Below are 17,643 nucleotides of genomic sequence, written 5' to 3' on the forward strand. Positions count from 1 at the left end.
CTTTCTATGGGAGTAATCAAACTAGAAAAATACTTGCAGCAGGCACCTCCTAAAAAAGGCAGGAATTAGCAAATAAATTATGTACAGATAAGCAACTTCTGGAATAGAATTTTCCAAAATAGCATTTCATCATAGCTGTATTTTTGTAAGCAACCACCTCTCTTAAGTTTTTCAGGATTTGGGTAGGAAATAGGGTTCATAAAGCCAAGAAAGTGGGCAAACCTTAATCCTCAGGGCAGTTGTTTTCCTTTGGAGACACCTGGAAAGAGCCTACGGCTGGGAAGTAATCAGGGCAGGAAGAGAATAGCTAATTCTCCAGTGTGGATGAGTAGCTATTCAAACTCCAAAATACACCAGTAAGCTATTAGTGTGCTTAATTAAGCACATGCTGAGTGGAACATTCCTTACTTGGATTAGAAAGTAAGCAACTTAAGGGCAGGAGTTATCTATCTTATTCATCAACATGTTCCCAAGGCCTAAAATGTGACTGGCACACAGTAGGAACTCAGTAAACATTTGTTGCATAAATGATTAAATAAATGAATGAATGAATCCTCTTTAGTCTAAGATGTAATAGGTATGCCTGTTCTTAAGCTTAAGGGAGTTACTGGAAGGGGTGTACACAGGGAAAAATAAGCAGGTATTTATTTATTATCTTAGAATTTTCTTGACCTGTTTTGAGAAAAGCCTGATTCTCTACCTACAGGCAAAATTCCCATTAATAGTACCAACATTCATTTAGTCATCTGGTGATTGTACGTCTTTGCTTATCTCATCCCAAACTTCTCTTCCCCTTTGGAGGAGGAGGAGAAAGAGGGGAAAATTATCATAATCTTTCAAGATAAATATTCTACTGTCTTTCAAATATTTAATTCATTCAGGGGGATTAGGAGTTCAAAAATAAATATGATCCTGAGACTATTTAATGGCACTGAGAGGGAGGAACCACAGAAATAAGTAGAGTAAATAAGTTAACTTTGTCAACATTTTCATATTAGGCATCAAATAAGTTCTTCATTGAGAGTGACACGAATGCTTACAAGTGTACCACTAGAGTAGGAATCACCTGAGGACAAAAGCAGGTGACATTAATTTAGGTAAGTGTTTTGTTTTGTTCATGGTATCATTTTCTGTCTATGATTTAAAATGCCCTTTTCACGCTTACTGGCCTTCAGTTAGCTTCAATGTGAGTTTTATTTTGCTTTTGACTGAATGGCATTATCAATTTAAGTGGTAATTGTTAAGCAACGACCAATTACTACAGAAATTCTCAGGATTCCACAGGAATTACATATGGAGAAACATCTATATAAACTCTATACTAAAAATTGGGGGCATTAATTTTACCTTTGAAGGCAAATTTTTTTGCTGCTCTTCTTATGCCACTTCTCTCACTAGGCAGTGTAGTTGGATGATATTCACCAATTCGTTTATAATATGCAATCTGTTTAAGATGAAGGTCACCATTTTTTCCACTACGAACCATCATGAACCTAGGTAAAAGGTATTTAAAGATATAATTTAAATGATAAACTAATTCAGTTGCTATTTCAGTTTAGCCTTCTGTCATATTTCTGCTTACATGTGAACTGAACATTCCCGGAATATTATCTGTGTCAGAGATAATTGTAGTACAGAAAAGTGTGTGATGTAGATGAACTAAAATATTCAAATACTATTTTTGAGACACAACATGACACATTATCTCGTCTCTTTCCCTGTGAAAAGAAATACTGAAAAATTTCCACATACTGGGAAAAAAGGAAATGACAAGCACACTTCAAAAAGTTTTGCTTAAAGTTTCTATTACCATCAACTGAAATGTTACTTACATAGGATAGTTCTGTTATGTGACATTTGAACAAATGACAGCTTATAAGAGGGAAAATGTAATTTTATATTACTTCTAAATATATTCATAGTCATTGCAAAATGCAAAAAATTCTCAAATCATTTATGAGAAAGATACATTTTAGAAATGTTCAAATGATAAATGGCAATGAAGATATTTAGCTATGCTAGATCTCATACACTCTTCTGAACTACATGTAAGCTAATTTTTCTTGAACAGAAATGACTTTTGTTCTGTGTGTACTTTCCCTATGTTATAAAGAAAAATCTGGCTGGACTGGCCAAAACAAAACTTCTCTATTTTAGACCTAAGCCATATGGAAAACCATTACTACATTCAAAAAAAAAAACCTTTCCCTCATATTTTCAGTCAAAACGAACTACTCTGCGCTGGTTATTCTGTTTGCCACCATCCCCGCTGATCCAGATACATGTTTGGCCTTTCTCTCCCTGCTGCTGTACCCTGAAAGACTGACCCTTGCAGACTGCATTTATAGTTTTCTGGTTGGACTTGTCCAATGGGAGATATGAGCAGGCAAATCAGATGGCAGAAGAAAGAGGTCAGGATATTTATTTCCCGGCTCCTTCCTTGGTTTAAGCTGCAACCCTCTACAATCATAGCTCCTGTCAGGAAGCCCATCTTCTGTGTCTCTAGTTCTCACTGGAAGTCTGTAACAATATTTCTTCTTGCTGCTTCAGCCCTAGAGGTGGTTGCTATTTTCTGCTGTTGCTAGTCTCCAGGTGCCATCTTGGTTTCTTTGACCCTTTCCATCATATGTTTATAAACAGGAACTTCATTAAATTTTCTTTAAAATCCTAGCAGAGTATATCTTCTGTTTCCTTCTAGAACTATAATTGATACAAATGCTTAAAATTCTGAATTTCCAAAAACAATATAGATGTTTACTGACCACTAGAAGATGCAGGGATAAAGCTACAAGAAAATATTACTGCAGAGAGAGTGTTAGAACAAAGCAGAATAGACCATGCTTATAAACTATGGCTTAAAAAGCTTATTAAGTCTCTTTCCCAATGATACAGCACTTTGCACATTTAATAACCATCTTTCCGATCTTTTCATAACTTTGGGATATCAGTACATTTCTAACATCCCTTAACCTTAGGTTAACATAAAGTGTAAGCCATTTTAAAAGCAAAGGTTCTGCAAAGCTAATTCTCTCCTATCATAACCTAAAAAACAGGTCAATTATCTCTATAAAACAATTAGCTTATTCTAAGTTTAATTCACTTTCCATTAAATACATAAATTTTTTTTCATTTTATAATAAATGGTTGTACCCCTAAATCAAACAAATGTACCTTATCACAGTTTCTAAAACACCTCAAAAATGAATGGATCAGATTTTAAGACCATCTGTGAAACTACAGTAAATCAGACAGTGAAGTACTGGCATAAGCCAATACTTATGGATAGACAAACAGGTCACTGAAATAGAATAGGGAGTCCAGAATTAAATCCACATGTATGCAGTCAATTAACTTACAACAAAGGCATCAATACGATGTGGGAAGAGATGGTCTTTTCGATAAATGATGCTGAAGCAATTGGATATCTGTATCAGAAAAAAAAATTAATATTGACCACCTACCTACATCATGAACAAAAGTAATTCCAGACAAATCATAAACCTAAAAGTGAAAAGTAAACTATAAAACTTCTGGAAGGAAACACAGAAGAAGATCTTCAAAACCTTGGGATAAGCAAAGATTTCTTAAACAGGACACAAAAAGCACTATTCATAAAAGAAAAAAATTATAACACGTTGGATTTCATTAAAATCAAAACTTGTTCATCAAAAGACCATTAAGAAGGGAAAGGGTAATCCACAGATTGGGAGAAGATATCTTTAATGTATATATATCTCACGAAAGACTCATACCCAGCATATATAATTAACTACTACAAAATCAAGAAGAAAAGGATAAAACTCAATACAAAAAAATGGGGAGGGGCTTCCCTGGTGGCGCAGTGGTTGAGAGTCCGCCTGCCGATGCAGGGGACACGGGTTCGTGTCCCATCTGGGAAGATCCCACGTGCCATGGGCTAGGCCCGTGAGCCATGGCCGCTGAGCCTGCGCGTCTGGAGCCTGTGCTCGGCAAGGGAGAGGCCACAACAGTGAGAGGCCCGCGTACCGCAAAAAAAAAAAAAAGGGGGGGGGGAATCTTACATTTCAAAGAAGTGAATATCCAAATGGTTAATAAGCAAGTGAAAATGTGCTCAACATCATTACCCCTAGGGCAATGCAAATTAAAGCCAAAATGATTTACAACTACACACTATTAAAAAGGCTAAATTTAAAAACAGAGACAACACCAGGGGTTGTGAGGACAGGTAACCGAAACTCTCATACACTGTTTGTGGAAGTGTAAAATGGTACAGCCACCTTGGAAAACGGACAGTTTCTTCTAAAGCTAAACATGTTTACCCTAAGGACTTGGCAATTCTATTTTTAAGTTTATATCCTAGTGACATGAGTATATGAGTATCAGAAGACATGGATAAAAATTTTCATAGATGTTTTATAGTCATAATACCCCTAACCGGAAACAGTAAAGGCATCAAGAGGTTTTACCCTGTGTATACTCAGTCCTTGCCCTATAGACACTTCTGTTGTTTTCCAGTTCCGTGTTGCTCTAAATCTCAGTGCTTTTCAAACTAACTGTGAAATCTGTGACAATAGACCCCTTGATGCCTTTATTTTCATGTCATCCTATCTACAGCCTTTCCTCTGCCAAAAGATTCTGTGGCAAACTTACACCCTTCATCAATTTTCAATTTAGGAAGACTTGTGTGGTTTTAAGTATGGAATATAGACTGTCAGTCTACCTATCCATTTGCCTGCCTGTCATTCTAGCTCTGTATTATTAATAATTCTCCTTAACTCTTAAAAAATCAACCAAAAAACAGGCAAAAATCATTTTTCTCTGTCTTATTTTCATCTCTAGGATACACTGACGCAAGCTCTTCCAAGTCCAAGAGATAGAAGGACCCGTCCTTTCTTAGTTTACATTAAATCATTATGGTCTATATTCTGTAAAATTTATAATATATTATAAATGACCCCAAATTCTTGTTTTCCCTTAATGGCTTTTGGGACCACCAATGTTCTAAATAACCTAAAAGAAAACGTTAAAACATCCCAGCCTAGCCACTGGGAGCATGGTACCTGTAGGAGGATGAAATTTATTTTAAAAAGGTAAAATCCTTTGTTACCTCCATTTCAGAGACCAGTAAAGGTTGCAAAATTTCCTGAAGGACATTAAAAAGAAAAGGGGAGAAGCCTTTTCAGGCCTCTAAAAAGCCCGCAGGAGCAAAAGACCAAACTCTCACACCTCAAAGGAAGTACAGGTCCTAAAACACAGAGGTTTATCCCAGGGGATACAAGGATTCTTCAATGTACGCAAATCAATCAATGTGATACACCATACTAAAACACAGAGGGATGTGGGTAATTGCAACTGGTAGAAAAAAATTGGCCATTGGAAAACATGAACGTCTGCATAAAGCACAGTGATGTCTACATCTTGCCCTTATACTTAAAAACCTCTCTCTTCTAAGTTCCCACCATACCCCTCCCATTTCCCTTCTCCTGGGTATCTTAGTCCATATGGGCTGCTATGGTAATTTATTATAGACTAGGTGGCTTAATAATAACAAACATTTGTTTCTGATAATTCTAGAGGCTGGGAAGTTCAAGAACAATCTGGTGGATTCGGTGTCTGGTAACACCTTGCTTCCTGGTTCATAAATGGCATCTTTCCTATGTCCTCACATGGTAGAAGGGGTTCAGGAGCTCTCTGAGCTCTCTCTTATAAAGACACTCAACCCATTCTTGAGAGTTCTACCCTCAGGATCTAATCATCTACCAAAGATGCCACCTACTAATACCATCACATTAGGGGTTAGAATTTCAACACATGAATTTTGGGGGGACACAAACATTGTCTATAGCATTGAGGTAACTATAGTTACTTACTAATGGCATGCCTGCACCTCTGGTCAGTGTACAATTTCTCAAAACTTGGAATTAGATTAGACACTGCCACCCTCATTTCTTCTTCCGTACTGATTTTCGTACAGTATCTGCATTATTACCACAGCAAACATCCAAAAACCAGTCTTGCAAAGATATAAAAAAAAGGAATGTAGTGTGACCTAATGCTGAAACTGTGAACTAGTGGTCCACATGGGATATGATAGATGTTGAATACACCTGTGTTTCCTTTGAAAGTTTACAGTGTTTCATGGCACCCTGTGAATTCACTATGATGCGCTAGGAAGCCTTGGCACACAGTTTGACAATTCAGAGTTAAGGCATTTAACAAGTGAATACAAATTGGATTTATTAAGTTAAATTTTTGGATGTTAAAAGGTTGTAGACTGATAACACTGATATTTATAAATTATAGGTCGCTCAGAGGTACAGACTAAAAGTTTTCGACATTCCTTTAACTGGGATCAAAAAAACCTGGCAGATGACAATGCTAATACTAAGTTCTCTAAGTGTATAACAAAAAGCACCTATCAGGTCAATTCCATATATCTCTAAGCACTTCCTAAATAAAGAAAAAAGGCAAGAGGTAATTTCACAGAAGAAAAAGGTTTCTTATTTCATTTTCTCATTGTAAAATTAATTTTTACACTTCTTAAAACATACACATCATTCTTGATGATGTGTACTTCTAACTTCCAAAAAGTTCAGGAAATAAGGCTTTCTAATTTGAAAGACCAATCATTATTAACAGGAGAGTTAGTTTATTTCATAATTTCTATTCTTTTGCATCTTTCACACAATTATAATATAGCAAAGGATATTAAAATACATTTAATCTTCAAGAAGTAGGGAAAGATGAACAGATTTTTGAAAACTTAAATATACCACATCACACACTGAAAAATTAGATCTTGACTAAAGAACACATTAATATAGCACCAAAAGGAAGCCCAGTGACTGTGATTCAATATCCCATTTTCCAGATAAGAAAAAAGACTTCAAGTGGTTAATTCAGATTGAAATTGACTGGTAAATTATAATACTCAACAATGGAAGTAAATTATTCCTTTCTGAAACAGCATTTAAAAATTCCCATATAGGCTTCTGCCTAGAATGCAGAAAGCTGGAAAAAAAAAGTCACTCCTACCCTAACAATGAGAAAAGAACTGGATAAGTTCACTAAGATGTCAGTTCTCCACAAACTGATCTATAGAACCAATGCAATGCAATCAGAAACCCAACAAGCTCTTTTGTAGGAACTGACAAGCTGATTCTAAAATTGATATGGAAAACCAAAGGACTCAGAATAGCTAAAACAAGTTTGAAAAACAAGAATATAGTTGAAAAATTTTACATTACCTGGTTTCAAGACTTACTTTAATGTTACAGTAATCAAAACTGTGTGGTACTGGCAAAATGACAGCCATCGATCTACAGAACAGAATAGAGTGTCCAGAAATATAGCCACAGAAATGGTGTTTACTGATTTTTGACATAGGTGCCAAGGTAATTCAATAGAGAAAGAATAATATTTATAACAAATGATGCTGGAGCAACTAACTAAACATCCATATGAAAAAACATGAATCTCAACTCATACCTTGCACCGTATGAAGAAATTAAAATTATTCACGATGGTCACAGACCTAAATGTAACACCTAAAGTTATAGAACTTCTAGACGACAACAAAAAAGAAAATTTTTGTGAGCTTAGGTTAGGCAATGACTCTCAGATAACAAACAGAAAGAACCCCATAAAAGAAAAAATTAAAACTTCTGTTTTAATTTAAGAAAATAGAGAAATCACGGCCCAGAGAAAGTATTTGCAGTACACGTATATAATGAAAAACCTGGGTCCAGAATTTATAAAGGATTCTCAAAGCTCAATAATAAGAAAACAAACAATCCAGTTTTTAAAATGGGCAAAAGGTGTGAACAGACACTTCATCAAAGAAGATATGGTTAGCAAATAAAAACACGGAAAGATGTTCAACACCATTAGACAACAAAAACGCAAATTAAAACCACAATGAGATACCACTACAAATCCACCAAAATGGCAAAAAACAACAAAAACAAACAAAACCTGGCAATACTAAGTACTACCAAGTATGAAAAGCATTGCTGGTAAGAATAAAAAATGGTGTAAACATGTTGGAAAACAGTTTTAACCCAAGAGAAATGAAAGTATATGTTCACACAAAAATGTGTATGTGAATGTTTCTAGAAGCTTTATTCATAACAGCCAAAACCTGAATACAATCCAGAAGTTCATCAACAGGTGAATGGATAAACAAACTGTGGTAGATCCACACAGTGGAATACCACTCAGCAAAAAGGAACTACAAATACATTTAACAATAGAGAGGAATCTCAAAATCATTGTTAAGTGAAAGCAGACACAAAAGGCTACATACATACTATACGCCAGTCTTTTTATGACATCTGCAAAAGCCAAAACTATAAAGAGAGGAAACAATTTTTTGAACTGATTTTTGAAAAATAACTACAAAAGCAGATTTTAAAAATAATAGCAAACATTTATACAGCACTTTACTGTGATGATCCTCACAACATGCTATGGAGCAGGTACTAGTTTTACATCTGTTTTAGAGATAAGAAAATGGAGGTTCAGACAGATCATCCACTTTACTCAAGGCAACACAGTTAGTGAATGCATCCATTGACTTAAATTTAAACCTTGGTCTCTGTTGCTTCAAATTTCATGGTCCGTCCCCTGACACACACTAATTTAATTATTTGTCATCGTCAGCTTTCATAATACTTGGTTCAGGCCTCTGCTAGAAAAGTTATAAAGTGATTTTTGTAATAAATAATTTAGGTTATAAATGAGGAATGAGAAGGTCTTGTTAGTTTTTAATGTTTCACATAGTATTCAGGACACAGTGAACATTCAACTATTTGTAAATGAGTAAGAATTACTTGCATTTCCTGACAGGAGAGGTAGCATTGAATTTAAAAAGAGCACACGTTCCAAAGGTGACTATTATTTCACTTCAGCAAACATTACTTCACTTGCATGTATTGATATATGGTACTACAAGTAGGGCCTGTCTAAGAAGGTACGGCTTTTAGGAGTCAGAATTTCTAGCATGTGACAGTTACCTGTCTCAGTATCCATGTTTGACAAAAAGGAAATACTTACCTTTCCTTTTTCACAATTATGAAGATCAATGAGATAATTATGAATTTGAAAAGTCCTTTGCAAATGGTAAAGCAATATATAATTACTGTTAAAATGTTTTAAGTATTATTATCATCCATATAAAACTGTTCAAAGTAGCAGAGAACTTTCTTGTCTCAAAACCTTTATCTTCAAGGAAAAAAAGATTTTAAAATCTCGTTCCTTTCATTAATGGAACGAGATTAATGTTACATAGCAATGTTTATTTATGTTTTACTGCTAAACACGAAACCCAGAAGAATCAAGAGTTGTATACTTTATAATGAGTTTATACTCTAATTGGGTTCACAAGTTTGTGGTTCTGGCACTAAAGACAGATGACAAGGAGAAATAGAAAACGAATAAGAAAGAAAAATCAGTTCACAAAAAGTATAGTCCTCTAAGTGGAAGGTTAAAAGTTTCCTGCTAATGTTTGCTATTTATATATAGGTATAACTTAAAGAACTAATAGTTTTTTCCTTTTCAAAAGAACTATTTGGTCCCTAGAAACCATCCAATGGAATAGTTAATATGAGCAAATGGCTTTAGGCTATAATACTCAGAACAAAGATAAATATCTTCCTATTCCCAAATATTATTAAACAAAGGTATCATTTACAAGGGAGAATTAAGTGGTTTGAGTTATAAACACGAAGATTACATTACACCTTTTTTGGATATGCTCATATTTTCAAGAATTCTTAAAAAAAATAATTACTCATGTATTAAAATATGTAGGGATGAGAAAAGGCAGTACAGGTGTCTTATTACAAATCCTAATTGAGGAACTGTCAGGATCAAATTTGGTTGAGCTTTTTACACTATGTCCCTGGTACAACATTAGATGAAATCAATGAATACTTATTGTAGGTGTAAATACTTATTACTTGATTCCTTTAATAATTTTATCTTGTGTGTGCAATAAAGGCAGTCAGGTACCACTTTAAATAAAATTAGGATTTAACTGTGTTTCACCAAGGGCAAAACCCAATTTAAGCTTCTAAAGGTTATAATACACATATGTCCCAACTTTAAAACTTAAAATCTGTAATATTTCGATAAACATATTTACTTGGGATCATTAATTTTACTTCTGAATTATTCTATTATAATCTCTGAAAAACTGGAAGTGCACAATTTTATGTAACGAAAACGACTGGGAAATCTAATTACACAATACACTTCCCTATAATCTGCTTCACTTCAACGTGCAAATTCATTTAACAGAAACGCCTTCATCTCCATATGCATAAACATGAAGCCACATGTGATAAAGGAATTTAAATTTTAAAAATTATTTCTCTACTTTGGTTCAGAAACGCTCATTTAAAGAACATCCACAGAGATAGTAATTTTCCTTTAAAACAACAGGGCAAGATTCTCCCTTAAACTCGCATTTCTCCCCGCCACAGGAGATTTTAATCTGGGGCAAAAGATTAAATGACAACTATGATAAAGTAAGGAGGAGAATTCTTTACTGTCAGCCAAAGGCAGCACTCAACTTCTGAATTTGCTACTCTGAGGGAGCATTTCCAGAGTCTGGGTTACTCGTTAACTAATTCTTAAGGGCAAGGTCCAGGTAATTTAGCGTAGGCAAGAAAACGACCAATAAGTAAAAGTCGGTCACACGCAGAAGGCACCTCCCTAGGCCCGACAACGGAACACGTCCCTTTCCTGCTCAGCTGTCGCGGGCATCGCAACGCCCAAGCAAGGCCCTCCCGCTCCAAGGGCGCCTGCGCAATCTCCACAAAGTCAATTAAACCCTTCTTTAAACTAGTTGACGCGAATGGTTTTGAAATTACTGTCAGCTCACGCCTCATTTTAAAAAATCATCAAGTGTGAACACACCAAAACGACCACTCACCGAAGTGGTCCTAAACGCAAGCGTCAAGATTTAAGCGTCCTCTCGCGATTTATGTGGTGCTGCCGGAAGCGGAACTACCCGTGTGGTTAAGAGAGGAGTGTTTACGGGGGCCTCGGAGCTTCGGTCACAAAAGGTTAGGGCGGATCGTTTGGTTCTTGCCGGAAATCGTTCCGCCCGGTGAGGTTTCGGTGTGAGACCCGAGGCGGGAGGGGAAGAGGCGTGACCAGGGTTCGGCGAGGTGTAGTGTTGCCTACAGTATCTCTCCGTGGCCTTCCAGCTGCTATTGAAGAAAGACCCAGGTTCAAGCTAACAGCTGGAGTCTCTTTGATGAACACCTCAGTTCTGTCCCGGGGATTAAAGGGGAAACCGAGGCCTGAATGGGCGTGGTCATTTCCTGCAGTTCGCGTGACGACCCCAGCCGTGGCAGGTGCGGGCCCAGTGACCGAAGGAATCAAGATGCGGAACCTGGTCCCCCGAGGTTTGCGGCAGCTGCTGGGCAGTTGTTTTGTCTCCTGCTGCGCTCTGGGGGAGCCTAGACACGCGCTCCTCCTAGGGGCATGTGCCAGATAGGCAGCGTGGGTGTGGAGGAGTGACAGTACAGCCTTGAGGGTCTTTCCGTGTCTTATTTTCTCTTTCTCCTCCATTACTTCCCTTTTCCATTTCTTGGGTTTGAGATACCGGAGGTTTCATCTTAGCTCGAAGGGAACTGCCAAGGTTCTGGCTGGTATGCCAGGCTGCGGTCTCGTTCCACCGAAGTAGGCAGTCTCGAGTTTGGGAACTGCTGTGGGTAGAGATGGCTATTTTCATTTTCATTCCTCAGTCTTTGTCCTTCTGCTCCTCGGTTTCTCCACTCCACTACAAGAGACCAAAAGCCCCTTCCGTTGCAGCTTTCCAGAGTAGGGAAGGAGGCTGCAGGTCACTGCCGCCCCTGATCCGTTGGAGTGTTGCATCCTCGCGCGCTTCGAGGGGGAAGGGGCGAGGGTGGTGACCACTGGATCTCATCTACTAGGACTTCCTGGGAGTTTGCGACCTTTGGAGTCCCGTGGATGATACTTACTTTGGCTTTAGCGTATTGAAAAGCTTAGTTGTGGAAGTAGGAAGCCTCCTTGCTGACTTAGGCACCTAGCATCCTTGCTCTGCAGTGGGATAGGGTTTTGCTTTGCTACTGAAAATTCTTCATGAAAAATAAAGGTTTTGTTTCAAGCAAATAAAAAAAATAATGATAGCTGCCATTCACTGAGTTCTTATGTGTGCCAAGTGCTTTACATAGTTTCTCATATACTTCTCTCAACAATTCCATGAGGTGTATTGTATTAGATTATTATTCTCATTTTACAGAGGTAGGAACTGAGCCTTATCTCTAAGCCTCACTTAACTTGCTCTAGTAAATTTTTTCTACTGGTAAACGTTTGAACAAACCTGTACTAGAAAGCAGGTTTTTCATACTTCAAAATCTGTATACTTAACTATTACATTACCATTGTCTTACCATTGTGCTTCATTGCTTCCAACTTCTTCACTAACATTTTCAGTAGCTGAAAGTATTCATTAGAAAAATATTTGGTATGCCTATCTAGGTATCTGAAGGCAGACAGATGTGACGTCTGTCTTCATGGAGCTTCAGTATTGATGCAGAATTAAATAGTGCAGAAACCAAAATACTTAAACTTGCATGGGTTTGTTTAAAGCAGGTGATTAAACTGGTGGGCAGAAGGTGCAGGTTGTGCGATCAAAGCTTGCTGTTTAAGTTTTAAACTCACGACTTGCAGGGTAGTTGTGAGGATATCAAACTTAACAATTGGTGGAACACTTATTCATCACCCAAATAAGTGCTGTGCACCAATTAAGTACTGGGAATATATAGATGACATCCTCGTTCTCTAAAAGCTCTCATGCAACTACATATGAATAGTATTGTGGAACTATTAATGTTCTTATGTGGAAATGATACTGTGGTTTTGTAAGAGCATGTCCTTATTTTTAGGAGATGCATAGTAAAGTATTTAGAGATGACACATATTGATGTCTACAACTTAACTTTCAAATGTCTACAACTTACTTAGAGCAATTGTTGAGTCCAGTGGTGGGTATATGGGTGTTTACAGTGAACTGTTCTTTCAGTTTCTGTGAATATTTGAAATTTTTCACAATAAAAAGTTGGGGAGGAAAACTGTAACTGTAGTGGAAACATATTTGTAAAGATAGATCCAAAATGCTGTGGAACATAGAGGATGGAAGAGGGTGCTGATGTGTATTTGGGGGTTAGCAAAGGTGTGACTTCCAGCCTTTTTAGTTTAGTAGTTTAACAAGCCCTCTAGGTGATTTGAGTGCATTCTAGAGTTTGAGAACCAGTGCTTTGAGTGTGGGTACTTTAGTAGCATGATACTAATTTCAAATTTAGAAATCAGCCTTAATAGGTATTTGTCTTTTGCACAAATTTAAACAGATTACCAAACCTGGCTACACTTTGATTTGTTAAAATATAGATTATCTGGTTAAGAAATGCTGCTGTAGAAAATTTGTGGGAGGTCTATTAACTTGAGTTTTTACAGATGTCCCAGATAATTCTGATGTAGCCAGTTTATTATGGGACTACTGCTATACAAAGAATCTTAAAAATAAGAAAGGCTCAACTTTGATACTTGAATAATGTAATATCTTTAAGGCCAGTTATATGTTTTGGAATTCATGATGGAGGATGTAGGTTGGTCGAAATGCTAAATAATGTGGAAATGCATAAGGTATATTTGGTTTGTCAGGGGTTCAGGTGAAATAGCAATTCATTAGAATATCCTGGATTTCCTATCATGCCCATAAAATTTCATCTTGTACTACAGTATACATATCACTTGGGTAGGGGAAACAAAAAATACATTTATTTCATACTTTTAGTTTTATAAGTATTTATTTAATATGTGTAATACTATGGTAAGGACTGTGGAGTTCTGATTTTGCCCTTAAGTGATCATGATGGCCTTTGGTTTAAACAGACTTGGATTTGATTTCTTTTTACAGGTCTTATTGGGTGTGTGGTTACAGTCAAATTTCTTGAACTTTCTGAGCTTCAAGTCCTCATTTATAATCAAATGATGGACATTTATCTATGTACTGGAAGCATTTGTAAAACGAGGAAAATATCTCTAATCCCAGGATTGCTAAGAATAATTGTTAAATCACAAAGTCATAACTGCTTCCCAACTTTTTTCATATTAGAGTATTCATAGAAAGTGATAGTATTTGTACGATGTTTCCAGGAGAAACTGAAGAGAGTGGTGTTGGAGGCAACTGGCCGGGGGTTCCAGCTGCCACACTTGGCATACTTAAAGTATTCATTCATGGTGAGGCAATGTGTTGCGAGGCCCTGGGTTAACAAATTAAGTACACACCAGGTAGCAATGGTGAATAAATGTTCGTTCTCTTGAAGCTTATCGTGTTTTGAAGGGATGTACACAACCAAAACAGCTAAATAATGCCAAAGTTAGAGGTGACCAAAGGGCAAAATGAATGATTCAGAGAAGAAATCTTGGAAATTGTTAAGGAAAGGTTTGTGAGGGAATATTTTTTGGGTACTTGAGATGTGCCAAGCGTCAAGAAGACAAAGACTCTGCTTCATCAGCTTTGTCTCCTTTTTTATCAGATCATCAGATCTCCTGTAATAATAGCATGCTCCCCTAACAATGGCAAACACAGGTTTTGCTTGCCATGTACTTCCATTGTTCTACACTCCCCCTCCTTTTTTTGAGTTGTACAGGGGTTCTCAAACTTGGGTGCACATTAGAATCTGAGAAGCCTTAAAAATACCTGGGCCTTTCTCCCAAATATTTTGATAAAATTGGTATGGAGTATTGCCTGAGCGGTGGGATATAAGAACTTTCTAAATATAATTTAATCTGTAAAACAACTTGAAAGATAGGTACAATTTACTGAGGCTCTTAGAGGTTAATTAACTTGCTCAATGTCACACAGCTACTGGAGTTAAGATTTAACACCAAGTGTTTTTGGCTCCAGAATCCATACTATTAACCACTAGCCTGTTCTGTCTATTTCTGGTATTTGTAAGTATCATTCATATATCAGAAGAGAAAACAAAAAATAAAGCCTTTGCCTACCCTTATAACAAAGCCCTTCAAAAGAATTGTCAGTATAGCTTGTCTCTACTTCTTCTTCTCCCATTCTCTTAAAAGCAATCCAATCACATTTAATAAAATTGAAAATTCTTACCGTGGCTTCTCAGTCCTCTGTATGTATCTTAGCTACTTCTCCGACTTTATTTTCTACCATTTTTCCTTTACTTGCTTGCTCTGCTCCAGCTGCAATGTTCTCCTTACTTTTCCTTGATCATGTGAAATCTGCCAAATATTTATGTTTTAGGGCCTTTAGAGTTTGTTTCTTGTCTGGAATGCTCTTGTCATATAACCCCATGGCTGGTTTCCTCATTAATTCAGATTTCTACTCAAATGTCACCATATTAGGGAGGTCTTCCTATCATATATTTATTTGTTGATTTGTCTATCGTCTCTCTCCAAATGAGTGAATGAGACATGGTTTCAGACCTAAACCCATAATCAGATGGGGGACATACATATATGTATTTGAAGACATATATGTATTTGAAGCAGCATTGAAGACTGAAACAGAATTTGACTAAGTGAAGAGAAGGGGACAGATCAGTCATTCATTTATACTCTTGGAAAAAAATGTGCAGGATACACATTTTTTTCCAAAAGCTGATTTCTACTCACACATAATACACATATAAAGTAGCTCAAAAGTTTGGGAAAATATAGAGTAAAGGGACTAGTAGGAAATACAACCCAATAATTCCACAACTAAGAACTACAACCAGTAGTTCTGCCACTGGGTCATGGTATTATTAACTGACTTATAAATTTTCATTTTTATGCATTCTAGACTTTTCACGATGAACACTCTAAAATTACAGTTTTTGAAAATTAATTTTCAGTTCTGTAGAACAGGATTATTATCACTCATTAAAGCACCTAAATTAGAAGAAAGTACAATTTTAAAATCATGCCATAAAGTATACACATACTTACATACATATATATATATGTAAACATATCTTTATATGCACTGAAATACATCTCCCACTGTTGCCGTTCTGAAAAGTGAGACATTATTGCATATTTCTATTGTAGTTTTGTTGGTGTGCTTATCACACTAAAACAGAAAATGTTAATTTACTTGGCTGTCTTCTTTCTAGACCTTAAGCTGCTTAAGAACAAGGTTCATGTTTACTTTGACTTTATATTGCTAGCACCTAATACTGTGCCTTCTGTAATAGGTTAAAAGTTATTTGTGATTTAGGTCAACAAATAATGAGCAATATTCATTTTGTTAGATTTTATGTTATGTTAGTAGGGAGCTTGGTTTATAGAGTGCCTATAGAAACTAAGGTTTATTGAGTGTTTAGTATACGCCAAACATTTGCTTACTCTTCACAGAGTTACAGGGTACTATGATACCCCCTTTTTTATAGATGAAGAAATTTAGAGAAACTAGCATAAGTTGCTTGTTATGTAATGACAGATTTAAATAGGTATATCTGACTCTAAAACACATGCCCTTTCTGGTACTAAATATTCAATATTAGAGCTGGTTTTAGGTGGATGGGAGGGGTTAAAAACTAAAAGGAAACCAAAGAAGCTTGCCTTTTGATACAAAACAGAAGAACTGAGATCAGCTTATTCACTACCATCAAGTTTTACAACAATTGGAAACTTTCTTTTTTTTTTTTCAGCAAACATCTTTTATGTATGAAACAGTACAAGGGAAATAGGAATAAAAAGCACTGATACATAAAATGAATTATTTCTGCTTCTTTTCTTTAATGACAAAGTTTTAAATTTCATAATAATGTAGTTGCCTGGCTAGGTAAACTAGTTTTTTTTTTTTTAATATAAATTTATTTATTTATTTACTTTTGGCTGTGTTGGGGCTTCGTTGCTGTGTACAAGCTTTGTTTAGTTGTGGTGAGTGGGGGCTACTCTTCATTGTGGTGCGCGGGCTTCTCATTGTCGTGGCTTCTTGTTGTGGAGCACAGGCTCTGGGCGCGCAGGCTTCAGTAGTTGTGGCACGTGGACTCAGTAGCTGTGGCTTGCGGGCTCTAGATCTCAGGCTCAGTAGTTGTAGTGCATGGGCTTAGTTACTCCGCGGCATGTGGGATCTTCCCAGGCCAGGGCTCGAACCCATGTCCCTTGCATTGGCAGGCAGATTCTTAACCACTGCGCCACCTGGGAAGCCCAAGCTAAACTAGTTTTAATGTTTCATAGGGAGCCACCAATTAAACTGGAATTAGATCTTTAGGGATAGGACTTTTGGCATTATGCTTTGCAGTTCTAGCTAGCTTATCATTCAGCTCCTAAGAATATTTAATCAAGTAATTTCCTGTATTACAGTAATCTAATAAAGTATTTGATATGTAGTTTCATCTTGGTAGGTGATTAGTTTTAATATGACCAAGGAACCAAGTACATGTAAACAGCTTTGCTAAGGAATATTCTGAGGTTGTATCACTGTTGTATGATAGTTCTTAAACTGATGTTCATGGGCATCTGTTTTTGTGGAAAAGTTTGGATGTCTGTCAATCACATAAAATTGCTTGCAGAATTTAGTGTACATGTGTATTTTTTCTGAGAAGATCCATAGATTTTAGTAGATTTGCCACAGGTTTTTTTTTTTTTAGGCTTTATTTTTTTAAATTGAGG

The 17,643-nt window shown here is 36.5% G+C and overlaps 2 protein-coding genes across 5 annotated transcripts in view; one reads left to right on the forward strand and one right to left on the reverse strand.

The window, feature by feature from the left end:
- The window catches only part of GIN1 (gypsy retrotransposon integrase 1), a 28,691-nt gene extending 17,671 nt beyond the window's left edge, over positions 1-11,020 (reverse strand). For 2 of the 4 annotated variants that reach the window (XM_060146178.1, XM_060146175.1), the window contains exons 1-3: positions 10,916-10,998; positions 3,357-3,425; positions 1,348-1,493 (exon numbers count right to left, since the gene is read on the reverse strand). In XM_060146178.1, the coding sequence (XP_060002161.1) occupies positions 1,348-1,493; positions 3,357-3,367 (157 nt within the window). In that variant the 5' untranslated portion in view covers positions 3,368-3,425; positions 10,916-10,998. Of the gene's footprint in view, positions 1-1,347; positions 1,494-1,582; positions 1,603-3,356; positions 3,426-10,915 lie in introns of those variants that run through there. The other 2 variants (XM_060146177.1, XM_060146176.1) reach the window with 2 other exon arrangements.
- A 189-nt stretch (positions 11,021-11,209) lies between these two features.
- PPIP5K2 (diphosphoinositol pentakisphosphate kinase 2) overlaps positions 11,210-17,643 on the forward strand; it is a 75,783-nt gene continuing 69,349 nt past the window's right edge. The window contains exon 1 of the mRNA XM_060143349.1: positions 11,210-11,342. The gene's annotated coding sequence lies outside the window, so the exon portion shown is untranslated. The remainder of the gene's footprint in view (positions 11,343-17,643) is intronic.

The sequence above is a fragment of the Lagenorhynchus albirostris genome, chromosome 3, assembly GCF_949774975.1.
Source record: "Lagenorhynchus albirostris chromosome 3, mLagAlb1.1, whole genome shotgun sequence".
Lineage (NCBI taxonomy): Eukaryota > Metazoa > Chordata > Mammalia > Artiodactyla > Delphinidae > Lagenorhynchus > Lagenorhynchus albirostris.